This window comes from Heteronotia binoei, chromosome 3, assembly GCF_032191835.1.
Source record: "Heteronotia binoei isolate CCM8104 ecotype False Entrance Well chromosome 3, APGP_CSIRO_Hbin_v1, whole genome shotgun sequence".
Taxonomy (NCBI): domain Eukaryota; kingdom Metazoa; phylum Chordata; class Lepidosauria; order Squamata; family Gekkonidae; genus Heteronotia; species Heteronotia binoei.
In genome coordinates, this window is record NC_083225.1 from 100126954 (window position 1) to 100139888 (window position 12935).

General features: G+C 39.3%; 1 protein-coding gene across 3 annotated transcripts in view; it reads left to right on the forward strand.

Annotated features, from left to right (window-relative positions):
• Positions 1-915: 915 nt before the first annotated feature.
• RUNX1 (RUNX family transcription factor 1) overlaps positions 916-12935 on the forward strand; it is a 318736-nt gene continuing 306716 nt past the window's right edge. The window contains exons 1-2 of one of the 3 annotated variants that reach the window (XM_060234284.1): positions 916-1064; positions 1271-1379. In XM_060234284.1, the coding sequence (XP_060090267.1) occupies positions 1322-1379 (58 nt within the window). In that variant the 5' untranslated portion in view covers positions 916-1064; positions 1271-1321. Of the gene's footprint in view, positions 1065-1270; positions 1380-12935 lie in introns of those variants that run through there. The other 2 variants (XM_060234281.1, XM_060234282.1) reach the window with 2 other exon arrangements.

Consider the following 12935-nt stretch of genomic DNA (forward strand, 5'->3'; position numbering starts at 1 on the left):
AGATAATAGCTGGCCTCACAAATGCTTCTTTGTCCTTAGGTAGTGTCTTTCTGTCTTTAGAACTGATAATTGGCTACATGGTGTGACAAGCTATTCTTTTTAAACATAGCAATGAAGAAAGATTTGCAAAAAATATCAGGTTCTTAGACCAATACCTTGTATTCCACACCTTCAAAATAAGTCAAATTTTGGAGGCTTCACCAAACAGAATACTTTGCTCCAGAAAGAACCACAGCATGACAATATTAATAATACTTTGATTAATCCTATGCTACCAAACATAATAAGCACCCTATAGCACTTCAGAGTATTCAGAAAGCTTCACACACATCTCAGTCATCCTTATCACTACATAGTAGGGTATATTACTTCTATTTTACCCAGTGGAGTTGATTAATTAAAGCTTTTGCCAGCCTTTGATACACACTTTTTAACCCACATAGGTATGGCTAAGCCAATCCACTACACCCTTTTGATTTGATCCTACTTCAAACCAGACACTCACACTTCTCTTTCCCACCTGCTGAACTTTCTGAAAAGTGATTCCCAATGTTAGATGATGCCATGTACATCCTCTTTCAGCAACATACTAATACCAGGGTTTGAATTACTATTAAATAAGCAGCAGTGCAATATCTATGAAAATAATCGGTAGTTCCACAAACCACAAGCAACAACAGAGGCACAGTTGTCCTTAATCAGCAAAGACCATTTGTAGAATAAGGGCTGTGACTCAGACTCTGTCTCTTTCTGTCTCTCTGCACACTGTTTCTTTGCTGAATCTAGGGGAAGGCAGGTGGTATGGGAAGTACATTGCTTAGAATTTTTTTTAAAGACGACATCACTGAAATCATGTGATTGTAAACAACCAATTGAGACAGACTGTGGAAAGGGGAACAGTTAAATTTGTAATATTGGTTGTGTGAAACACTTTTGGGGCCTCATAAACAACCACAGAACCACAAGTTGGGTACAGAGGCAGTCACACAAGAGCAGGTCCGGGATATTGGTCAGCAGGCAGGGCGAATCATTTTGACTGCAAACCACAAGAGTTTCGCAGAGTGGTAAGCATCATCAAACCACAAGTGATCCGCTATTTCTCTCTCTCTCTCTCTCTCTCTCTCTTTCTGTACAAAACAGTTGCAGTGTTTGATTGAGAGAAAAGAACCTTATTATCTAGTTTATTTTGCTGTACAGAAAATACATGCAAAATGCAATGGCAATGAAGAGATATGTTACAATGACCATTCTTTATTTTTCACCTCCCAAGGTAAAAGAAATCATAGATCACCCCTTTTAAAAAGTTTTTAAAGAGAAAACCATGGCTTCAAACAGTATATTTGAGTCATTTCCTTCTTACCAGCAGTGCTTCATGAGAGGTAAGTGCCACTCAAACTTTTAAATATACTTTTGACTCATCCATGTTTAGGAAAATGCATGCTTGATCTTTCCAAGAAGCTCTTAATAGCACGTGTTTTTCCATAATTATTTTCTCAGATCCTAACAAACTGAATGGATGACATTAATAGCTTGCTCTTGAAGAGTAATTGCACTAAAGATCCATTTTAGTTGCTCAAGTCATCCACACATGCTTGTCAGTTTCTGCTTCTTAAAACCTGACTGTTACAAATCCTATAAATTGCATACAACAGCAGAGGCACAAACTACTGAAGGAGTATTTAGCTGTACAGGCAGGGTCATTGATTTGGAGCTGCAGTTATCTGAGGCTCCTATTAAATTAATCACAAGCTCCAGTGTCAAGCCAATGGGACATATGCATGCTGTCCAATTCACCTTTCAACACCAATTATTTAAAAAGCTGAACGAGCATGCATATTTTCCTGGAAGTAGGACCTATCAAAATCAGTTGGATTTCCTTATGGATAAGCATGCATCTTTTTGAGATTCACTGCTAGGAACCATTTTGAAAAAGATCAGAACTTACTTCCAAGAACGTTTTAAGTGAAGAGAAAGAAGCTAACTGGATGGATTTCTTGCTGTGGATTCTGTTTTGTACTTTGGGATCTGCAGTACTCATATTGAGAAATGTAGTCCTTACAGGGGGGAGGGGTTAAACCAGCAAGCAGAAGATGGCTTTACTAAAATGCTACTGTGTCATAACTCTGTTCTGTCATCCTAGCAGCACTAGGAGTAAATGTTTTAGTCATAAGACAAGCTTATTAGCAAGTGTCAAATAATGTAAGAAATACACTGGGGATTTAAGGAAGCCAGATACTTCATAACCAATAAGGAAGTCAAATAATTCTCCTACAAAAAACATTTCAAGTGTAGGGATGGACATGCTATTTACCGTACAATGAATGCAAAATTACACAGTGCATTCTTATCCATTTCATGCAACTGTGGTAGGACAGGGCAGGGAGATGGGAGGGGGAGAAATATATCCAGTCTTTGTGTTCTGCTGCCTCAGAAATGTCATATGAGCCACCATTTATTCCTGTTAATAAGCAAGCTGTGGAATTAGGAAGAGTCTCTCAAGTCACTTTGCCCCAACAAGCCATGGGGATACTTTGCTTCCTAATGGGCTGCAAAGAGAGTGAATGCACAGAAGAAGAATGTGATCAAAGCTTTGTTGCCATTCTGAAAGTCTGAAGCAATGTTTTACTGGCACTGGAGGACATTTGAGCTGAGTTTAGTCACTAGGATTTGTGTGAGTCACACACCATTTTTTTTTAAAGAAAAGCTTTTTAGCAGCAAGACTGATGATCAAGCAAGAAGCTGCTAAGTCTTTCCCGACTCATTTCCTTTATGTTACTAACAAGCAAAGGAAACAATATTAGTAGAATAACAAGGGTTTTCCTGAATGTAGTTAACTTGCCTTTTTTTCTCTTGCCCATCCAAATGTTTATTTGCTCTTTTATCTACAGAACGGAAGACTTATTGAGGAAATTTTATTCATTTGTAATGCAATAAAGAATGACCCCTGTAGCACTGTAGGTTGATGTGACTGTGTACAGTCCGCCAGCCAGTAATTGAGCTCCAATAGAAAAGGGGCTTTAAGTAAGGAGCCATGTCAAAAACAGATTTCAGAAAAAGGTTGCATCAGGGCCTTAATTTGCTCTTGGCCTTAAAAAGTATGGTAGTTTTTTAACGTAGAAAATTATGTCTTATGTAGAAAATTATATATCACTCTTCCTCTGAATTTTTATGGTTATCATTAACCTAACAATTCTCTAACACACACAATTGTACAAAATAGTATTAAATCACAGGCACAGTTAAAAGGGACCCTTTCCTGTGCAGGAACCATTGAAATGTTGGGGAGAACAAATGTTTTTTATCGCATTCATTTGGGCTTGGTCCTGGTGTGTTGCATTCATAGGATCTATATGGAAATATTTGCTCATATTCTCACATCTTGCTAAGTGAAAGCAAGTGGCTTCAAATTATACACGAGTGTCATGCTTGCATCATAAATATCCTGTATGTGTTCAGTGCACACTTTTTCTCCTCTAAACATTTGTGTTACAAGACAAGTGCTTCTCTGACAGCTGCAGAAGTAGGACTTAGGTCCCTGTACATAGACCAGTAGGACAGTTGGTTGTTAGGCAACCTTTTTGAATTAGCAGCATGTGGTATACACATCAACCACTTGCCAGTTGGAAGACTTAGAGATTTTAAGCATGGAAATAGATATAGGAAGGAGGAGTACTGGCTGCTGAAGTAATAATATGCTTAGGCTTGCTGCAGTATTCCCCACTGCAGTTCCTATGGAGGAAAGGCATTGCAGTGAGAATGGTTTTATAACCAGGTTCTCTTATCATAGCCTGAAACCTTTCCCTCCCTCTCATCTTCCAGTGATAGTTTTCGCTCTTGGGCATACAGTTTAGAAGAGCAGGTATACAATATTGATAGACATGAAGAACATTATATGAAGAAATATTTATTGTTTATAATTAGAGGTAACAATCAAAAGGAAGAAAGGAAGTAGGAGAAAAGCAATATAGCAACTGTATCCTAATATTAAGGAAGTTTTAGTTCCAAAATTGGTTCTGCCTTGGTATTTATCAAAAGGAATGTGACACTGTCTATGGACTATGACATGCAAGGAAATTAGTTGCAGAGGATAATGAATGGTATGTAATCAATGTTTTCACTTATTTCTAATAGCATGTAGGCCGTCTATGAGGAATAAGACTTTCCAAAAAGTTTCTTTTTGTATTTGTCTGCTTCCTCCCATCAATAAGTTTCACACAATTTTAAAAGACTTGACAGATTCTTAGGCTTTGATGCAAGAAAAATAATCATGCCCTTGGTCAAATTGTTCTCACCCCCATTTCTCAGTAGTGTTTATACAAGCCAGTCATTAGAAATGGCCAAAATGGTTTGGTTATTTTTCCCACCAAAATTTATTACACTTTCTCTCTTAAAATTATGACCTACAGGGTGGAAAAAACAAATTGTTTGCTGCCATAGATTTTATGTTATCAGTCCATGCAGTTCCCTTAAACGGAAATCCATAATTCTTTTTCAGTGTGTGAAAATTTGGGGGGGAAAGGAGAGGAGTGGGGAAGCAAACATTTTGTCCAACCCCCCCCCCCCCTGAAAACTCACAGGATTACAAAGCCTGTCATATTAACTGAATGTGATATACCACAAAGGATATGGCCCTTTTTCTATCACACCACACCAGGCCTTCCATTAGGTAAAGAAACAAAGATTCCACTGAAATTTCTTTTGGGGCCTACAATACCCAGGATACTATAAATTTATGTATGCACCAAGATAATTGTTAAAGTTTTTTTTCTTCTTCTTTCTGTTTGATATTCATTGAAAAGTTTATTGGTGATGGGAATTTTTGATATAATTCTGAATAATCTGAAAAAGCTCCCACTAATGCAGTCAGCTATACTATGCCAAACATAGGTTAATGGCTATTAATCTCAAGAATTCTTAAATATAGTTTAATGTTTGAGTTCCTTCTTTCTGTTCTGAAGAACATAGGCATTAGGGTCACAGAAGAAATAGAGCACAAACTGAGCCAAAATGAAGCATTTTTAAATTCCATTGTTTTCACTGGAAGAGTCCCATTGCTTAGCCCTTGTTCTGTCATTAAAATCAGTGAGCTTTAAAATGTTTAATGTTGGTTGGACTGGGTCCAGTTTATCTGCAATGATTCATCCTTCATTATATACAACCAGCCTTGACTTCTTCAGTGTAATGTTCCAGCCATCATTTCTCTACTTTGGATACAGCCAGGACTTTTTTTGTAGCAGGAACTGCTTTGCATATTAGGCCACACATTTCTGATGTAGCCAATCCTCCTGAAGCTTACAGGGCTCTTAGCATAAGGTCTACTAACTCCAGGAGAATTTGGCTACATTAGGAGTATGTAGCCTAATATGCAAAGGAGTTCCTGCTACAAAAAAAGCCCTGGGTACAGCAGTCAGATAATACTTGGTACAAAGACAAGCAAGATTCAAAATTGTATCTTCAAGACCAGAGAATCCTTACCTTGTGGATTAAAATGGCACATGCATTTGGAAATTCTAGGCCAGAGGTGTTGAACTCATTTGTTATGACGGCCAAATCTGACATTTGTTGGACCAGGCCATGTGTGCAATAAAATATAATGCCAGGTACCAGAGATAATTTATCATTGATTGTGACCCATACGCCTCCTTAGAAGAGCATGGGGGTCAAACCAGTCCTCCTCGCCTCTTATGGTTGACAGCTCTGGATTAGGCAATCTCTGGAGATCTAGGAGCATGGGGAGGCCTGTGTTTGGGGAAGGAAAGGATCTCAGCGGGGGTATAATACCCTAATACAGGCCCTTCTGGGTCATATTTAGACTGGTTTTCCCCAGTTGCTTGCTGGATGGGCTGGTTTTGGCCCTGGGCTGTATGTATAACCTGTCTGTTCTAGTCAAACTTGGAGAGGGGGTGGTTCTAAAACATTGTGTGTAAACACTTTTGCAGAAAGCATTGAGTGTATTTGAAATGAAGGACTACAAAATGTTGTAGAATCTGCTGTGGTTTTATTTTCAGTGGTACTGAAATCTGGGGTGGAGGAGTGGGAATGTTATGAGCAGTGGAGAAAATGACTTCAACTCAGAAAACCTGGGGGGAGGGAGGAGAAACAGGGTTGCCCCCAGTTCTGTCTAGTATGTAATTGCAGACAGAAAGGAGGAGGCAGAATATAGGACAGAGGGAAAAGAGACACTTGCACGAAGTGGGGATTGGATTGGGAGGGACACTTGCAAACCCTACCCATAGCCAAAAGAAGGAAATGGGGAGAACACTTGATTTCCGTGGTTCAGAATTTCAGGAATTTCTATTATTTCTGTACATAAAAAAACTCTAAAATGTGGTTTTGGTTTCTAAGGCATCATTTTTCACTTCTGGAGAATTTCTTTTTTTGTCTCATTAGTGCTGTTTGCTCTCTGCTCAGGGCTTTGCCATTCTAAGTAATCTGTAGATTCAAACCTGTGAGTCTGAATGTTTTCTCAAAACATTAAATGTCAAGCATGCTAGCACAGATCCCAGGACAGGGGATCCCATTACATATTCTCCATCCCTGAGGTTGTAGGCCGGCAGAACATCAGTGCCTTACAGGCCCTGTGAAATTGCATAAAATCCCGCAGAGCCTTGATTGTGTTTGGCAGAGTCACCAGGCTGGAGTCAGGATGTAAAAGGCCCTGGCCTTAGTTGAGGACAGATGGATGAGGACAGCAGATTGTTATCCAAGGATTGTAATACTCTCCTGGGGACATATCAGAGGAGTGCCGGCTTGCATGCACAGAACAGTTCTCTGCACTTGTAAAGGTGACTATTTTATGTTTTGGGGGAGTTTTGTAATTCCTCCCACCTGTTTTTAGTTTTAGCATTTTCCTGCAAACCTAGGAGGTGCCCTTCTCCCTTCCATCAGTGTGGCCCCAATCCACAGATTTAAATAGCCACAGATGGGGGCCACACTTGAGAAATAGATACATAGACAAGATATGATAGTGTTTCATGGTTTATGAACAGTGGTCCTACTTTTTTAGTCCTTAGATTGAGTTCTTCTTCTTCACATGTCTTCCTACCTCCTTCCCATCCTTCAACCTCCCTTCCCCTTTGTTGTTCTACTTTTCCTTACTTCTGCTGCCCATGGCAGGATTGAGGCAGAACTTTGGATGTGGCTGCTCTTTGCCTCTACTCCCTTTACTAACTGTGATTATATCACTATTCCTTTATCATAAAATTATTGTGTTGCAGTGGTTTCCTTTTGTGTCATTGTCTAAAGTAACACTGCAGCTGTCCTTTTAAAGAAGATAAAAGTAATACATTTGCAATATATTTCTCATATTATTATAAGCATATTTTACATTGTCCAAGCTTAACTAAAAGCATTGACTATAATAATACAAAAAAATCCTATATTAAAGTATAAAATGTAATGACACCCTGTCTTGCTATGCATACCTAATCTGATTCATTCCTACAAATATGAGTCACTCAATAACTCCTCTGAATATGCAAAATTTGGCCTACTCACAGGAACAATTCTCCTGAATATTTAGTCAGCAGTGGTGTTGGCTGTCTTGCAAAGTCCCTAAGGATATGTTATTGAAACTTATGTATTTGTAGATGGTAACTCATTACTTACATATTTGTAGATGGTAACTGATTTTAAAAAGTGATCTGAACAGACTTTACTCAGACTTTAATCTTAGAAACCTACAGGGCTGGAGGAACAAGGCTGTCTTCATCCTGAGGTAGAAATCAATAGCATTCTTGATAGTATTTAGTCTAGTTTTTCATTAAATGATAGGTGTATAACTTTTAATGTCTTCTACTGCGTAGAATCTCCAAATGTGCTGTCTGAAATTATTGTGCTGAAATATAAGACATTGTCCTGCCTTTTTTTTTTTTTTTGGAGGAAAACCCATTATAGAAGCAACTATTCCTCTGACCCCACCTATATCGACTTCTTTCAGGTTTTACTGGAATGGCATGGCAGCAGGCGCATCACTGCAACTCCCACAGTGCTGCTGGTTACATAGGAATTTTCTGTCAGCAGCTGGATGTCCTACTCACAATGCTACTGTTGCACAATGATGCATCTTGAGCTACTATTTCAAATCACTGTAATGCCCTTTATCTTCTGAATATCTAAAATGTGTTAATTTTTTTTACCTCAAGCAAACTGCGAGGCATATAAGTGCGAGTACCTTTACTTTGAAAAATTTAGATGAATGTCATAGACACTTAATGACCCATTCATGGCCAGCCTGGAAATCTATAATAGCATAAAGACCCAATCACATCCCTCTGATAATCTGTCCTCAGTTTTTAACTCTGGGGTTCTAGACTAATGACAGTACATTGTTGGCACAAGGCAGAGTTATTACTATTTTACATTGTAAATATCTGAAATATCACAAAGGGTTACACAGAAAAATGCTAACCGTATCTTGTGAAAAGGCTGTTGAACTAGAGAAACTCATAAAAGGCTTGGCATAGAAGCAAGAAAAAAAAGACTTGTCCAATGTCTAATTTACACAGTCTTCTCTCTGTTAGAGATGCACTCTCTTCTATTTTAATGGCCTGAGTAACTGTGAAAGAACCATCATAGGAATTACTGGAAGGAACAGAGGTGAAATATTAGAAAGCAAAGAATGTGCTCACTTGATACAGCTGACAGAAGCAGACAGACAGTTCAGACAAGGCCAGAGAATTAGTGCCAATGTTTTCTTACAGCATTCAGAGGCCAATGAGTATTGTTAATTCATACTTCTTTATTGTTGCCTCCCCCCCCCCTCCCCGCCCACTGTTAAAGGAAGAAGAAAATATATCTCTGGATTCTGCATCAGCTCCAAAGAGAAGAGCTTGTAACTCATTATTACAGCTCATGTTTTGCATGTGCAAGGTCCCACCTCAGGACTGGGAAAGACCTGTCTCAAAGATTCTAGAAAGTGGTTTGGGGGCTCAAGTGACCAATGGGCTCACTAACTGTTCTCAAAGAAAACTATCACAGGAGAACTATTTAATTATAGCACACATACTGTAGGAACAAGGGAAATACTTGAAAGAGCTGCTGGGCTGAAGTGCTTCCTACCCTTGCTGATTGCCACATATAATGCCCCTGGGCATTTTTAGAGGTTGCCAGGTTGTGAGTCCAGAAGTAAGCCTGGCTAGGGGGAAATTGCCTTGGGGGCATTTGAAGAAGAGAATTGATGGGCATAGGAAGGGCTAAGTATGCCCTCTTCTGATTCTCTCTAACAGTCATGCCACCCATTTGTATTGCATCAGCAAATTGACCTTATTGCTTCTAAAAAGGGAAGTATATACAATTCTTATACACTGCTGTTACTCACAGAAAGAAAGTACACTACCATAGAAACTGAAGGCATATTTTGTATTTTCCCACCTGCAGACCAATAATTGGGGTTTTTTTCTGTTAGGTTTTGTTCTGTTGTGTCACTGAGTGATCAAGAAAGTTGTTTACAATGCTTTACAATGAGTGTAAGTAGCAAGGCCATGAGGAATTTATGATGATAAAATATAGATAATTAGCAGAGCACTTGCACTTAGTTACAAATTATTTGCAGTCAAATAATAAATTGAGGATAATATGAAAAAAGAGTGGTGACTGCTTCTTAAAGCAAGAACAACAAAAACTTAAAACTGAGTCAGTTCAGATGGCTGCAGTAAATGTTTCTACTTTACATGGTGGTGGCTCAATATATTTTGCTAACAACTGCCCCTCCCACCTTGTCTCCACCCAGGAAGCAGAGGAGATTGTTCATCCAAACTCTACGGTCCTGTAACGTTTATAAAAGGACCCTCCATTCTATTATACTACAAAATTGTTTCTTAATATCCAGCTAGTACCTTCCCATCCTTAATTTAAATCCATTATTGCTATCCAGATTGTTATTCAAAACAGTAGTGTATATTTCATGGAGGCATTAGAACTAAAAATCATATATGCAAGTTAGACTTGATCTTTTTGAAGGCACCTCCAGATGCTAACCACATTGTGAGATGCTTGCAACTTGGTCTTTATTACTTTTGCAGTGGTTAACACTTGAGAATGAAAGTGAAGCTTTGTGAAACTTGGCAGTTTTATTTCTCAGAGATCTGTAAGAACCTGGTCTTGGACTTTATGTTTTTCACCCTTAATTCACCCAAGTTCCATTGGAACCAGAATTCAGAGTAAAGCTGATTTATTTCTTTTGGTATTCCTCCAAACTAGAAATTCAAATCTGACAGTCAGAAGATTTGCATGCTTAGCAAATTTTTTATACATTGCAGCTGATCTTTAATGTAAAGAAGAAATCACCTTGCCCATTCAGTCCTTTGATGGTGGCAAAATGTAAAAACATGTAGCCCTTGACTTCTTAATTAGCCTGTTTATAGTCTTTTAAGGATACCTATATCCACCTGTTACAGCAACTTCACATTTGCAGAATGCAATGTCAGATACTATCCTCATGTTGAATGAATTCACACTCTAAAATATGCCCTCCTTCGCATTTCTCTGTCTTATGCTTTAGGTCAGTTTTTTGGTCCAAAGATGTAGCATGCAAATGATGTATTGTACCGGTGTGAGTTATTCAGTAAAAATGAGTAGACTAATCAGTATTCTTCACTGGTGAAAGCTGAGTGAAAGTGAACTTCCACTGACCATGTGTAAAGGGTAGGTTTCTCTGAACCAGGGGTTCATACGCTGGCGTCCATCACCCAGTGGGAAAAAACCTACATCTGTATTTTTTACTAACCTCTAACTGAAATTAAGAATTTCCTTCAATTATGAATGTAGGCAACAAACCACAATATTAGCAATACCTGTGACATTGTCACCAACAGAAATCACAAATATTTTCATATCACACTACAGTTGTGGCAAATATCTCAAAATATCATTTACACTCATCACTACTTTGAATGGGTCCATAGGCTTCACCAGACTGCCAAAGGGGTCCATGGCACAAAAACGATTAAGAACCGCTGCTCTAAACCAATGATACAGATTCAAAAGGTATAGCAAATCTATTAATTCCTGCTTGCATGGTCATATACTTTGTACCATGTGCAGAGACAGACTGACAGAGAGAGAGAGAGAGAGAGAGAGAGAGAGAGAGAGAGAGAAACCCCTTCATCCATCCCTTGGTGCCTGTCTCTGCATTTACATTTAAGATATGTTGTTGTGTGAACTGTTTCAAATCTCAGCCCAGCCATGATTAGCTGATTCTCTCTTAGCTTCTGTTTAAGAATAGTGGCTTACCTTACTTTGATTGTTGTAAAGACTAATGACATAAACTCAGGAAAAGTGTTGAGCATTTGTATTTCAAACACTGTAAGAAACTGCCTTGGGCTTACTATGTGCAAAGAATGGCATGCATAAGCATTTTAATAAAAAGTGAGGTACATTTAATTTAAAAATTAGTGCATGCCCGAACCACTGTGCAAATGACTTCTGAAATGAATGCAAAACAATGAGAGCCAGTTTGGTGTAGTGGTTAAGTGCATAGACTCTTATCTGGGAGAACCAGATTTGATTTCCCACTCCTCCACTCACAGCTGCCGGAATGGCCTTGAGTTAGCCATAGCTATCACAGGAGTTGTCCTTGAAAGGGCAGCTGCTGTGAGAGCCCTCTCAGCCCCACCCACCTCACAGGGTGTCTGTTGTGGGGGGAGAAGATATAGGAGATTGTAAGTCGCTCTGAGTCTCTGATTCAGAGAGAAGAGTGGGTTATAAATCTACAGTCTTCTTCCTCTTCCTCTTCTTCTACTACGCAGTATGTGTCCAAGGACCACATTGAGCTTCTATAAACCACAAAGCACTTGTACTGCCTGCACTTTTTCTCCATATGCACCTTCTCCTTTTGGCTTTCTACCAATGATGCTGTCCAACACTCAGTCAGGATGAAGTGCTTACATCTATCCCACCCTGCTCTTTTCCCCGCCCTACCAGGAACCAGCAGAATCACAAAATGAATACAAATGAAACAGACATGGAAGGGAACTGTACAGATGCTAATGCCACCTTCTTCCTTAGGTGCTGCTACTTCTAGTATAATGCTGAGGCCCTGAAGGAGCCATATTGGAAATTAGGGGCTTTTAATGTGGCTACTAAAGCACAAAGGAAAACAGGGATCATGAGAGGGGATGAAAAAAGGAAACAAATAGAATGCAAGAAATTTCAGGAAGCAGAGCTGCAGCAAGAGTAAGCCCCGCCCCAACAGCCACCATGTACTTTTCCACCTCCAAAGGCTTAGGATTGGCAAGTCCTTGTGTTTTGGAAGGTGTGTGTGCCTTTAAATCTCAACTAGAGGAAGCTGTATGGGAGCAGGGCTAACAGGCAGAGTGACATCGGTCTTCCCAGTGAGAAGCTGTGAAAAAGAAAGGAGCCCAGTCCCTCTGTTTGTTTTGCATTCATTTCAGAAGTCATTTGCACAGTAAAATAGATATAAAGAGGAGTAAACTAGAAACTTTCATTTCCCAGTGTCAATCTGAAGAACTTGGTTGAATTACAGCAGATGGTGACATTCAACCACTCTCATGAGTAAATTGCCCCAGTGAGATCACAAAAGTGTAGCCTTGCAAAACTGTGTTTATTTTGTCTGCTTTATGTGTGTGTGTGTTCAGCTGCTGGGGGACAAGGAAATTATGACTGTATTCATAGGAACTCCACTGCTGTAGTTTTGTTTATTTATTTTAGGGAATGGGAAAGTATCCTGGCTGCTCTCCCAAAGTCCCCAGGTGTTTTCTGAGTTGGACCTGGCAACCCTAATGCTGACATGTCACTGGCATAAGTAGGCAGGAAGCTCGTGTGCTCTCCCAGCAGAGAACAGATAAGTTTCTACGACCCAGCTTCAAGAAGGTGAGAATATAGTGACTGCACCGGAGTCTGAAGCAAAACAGCCCATATATCCATAGAATACCGTAAAGGAAGCACATCATCCTCTGCTGTATGGATACATTTAA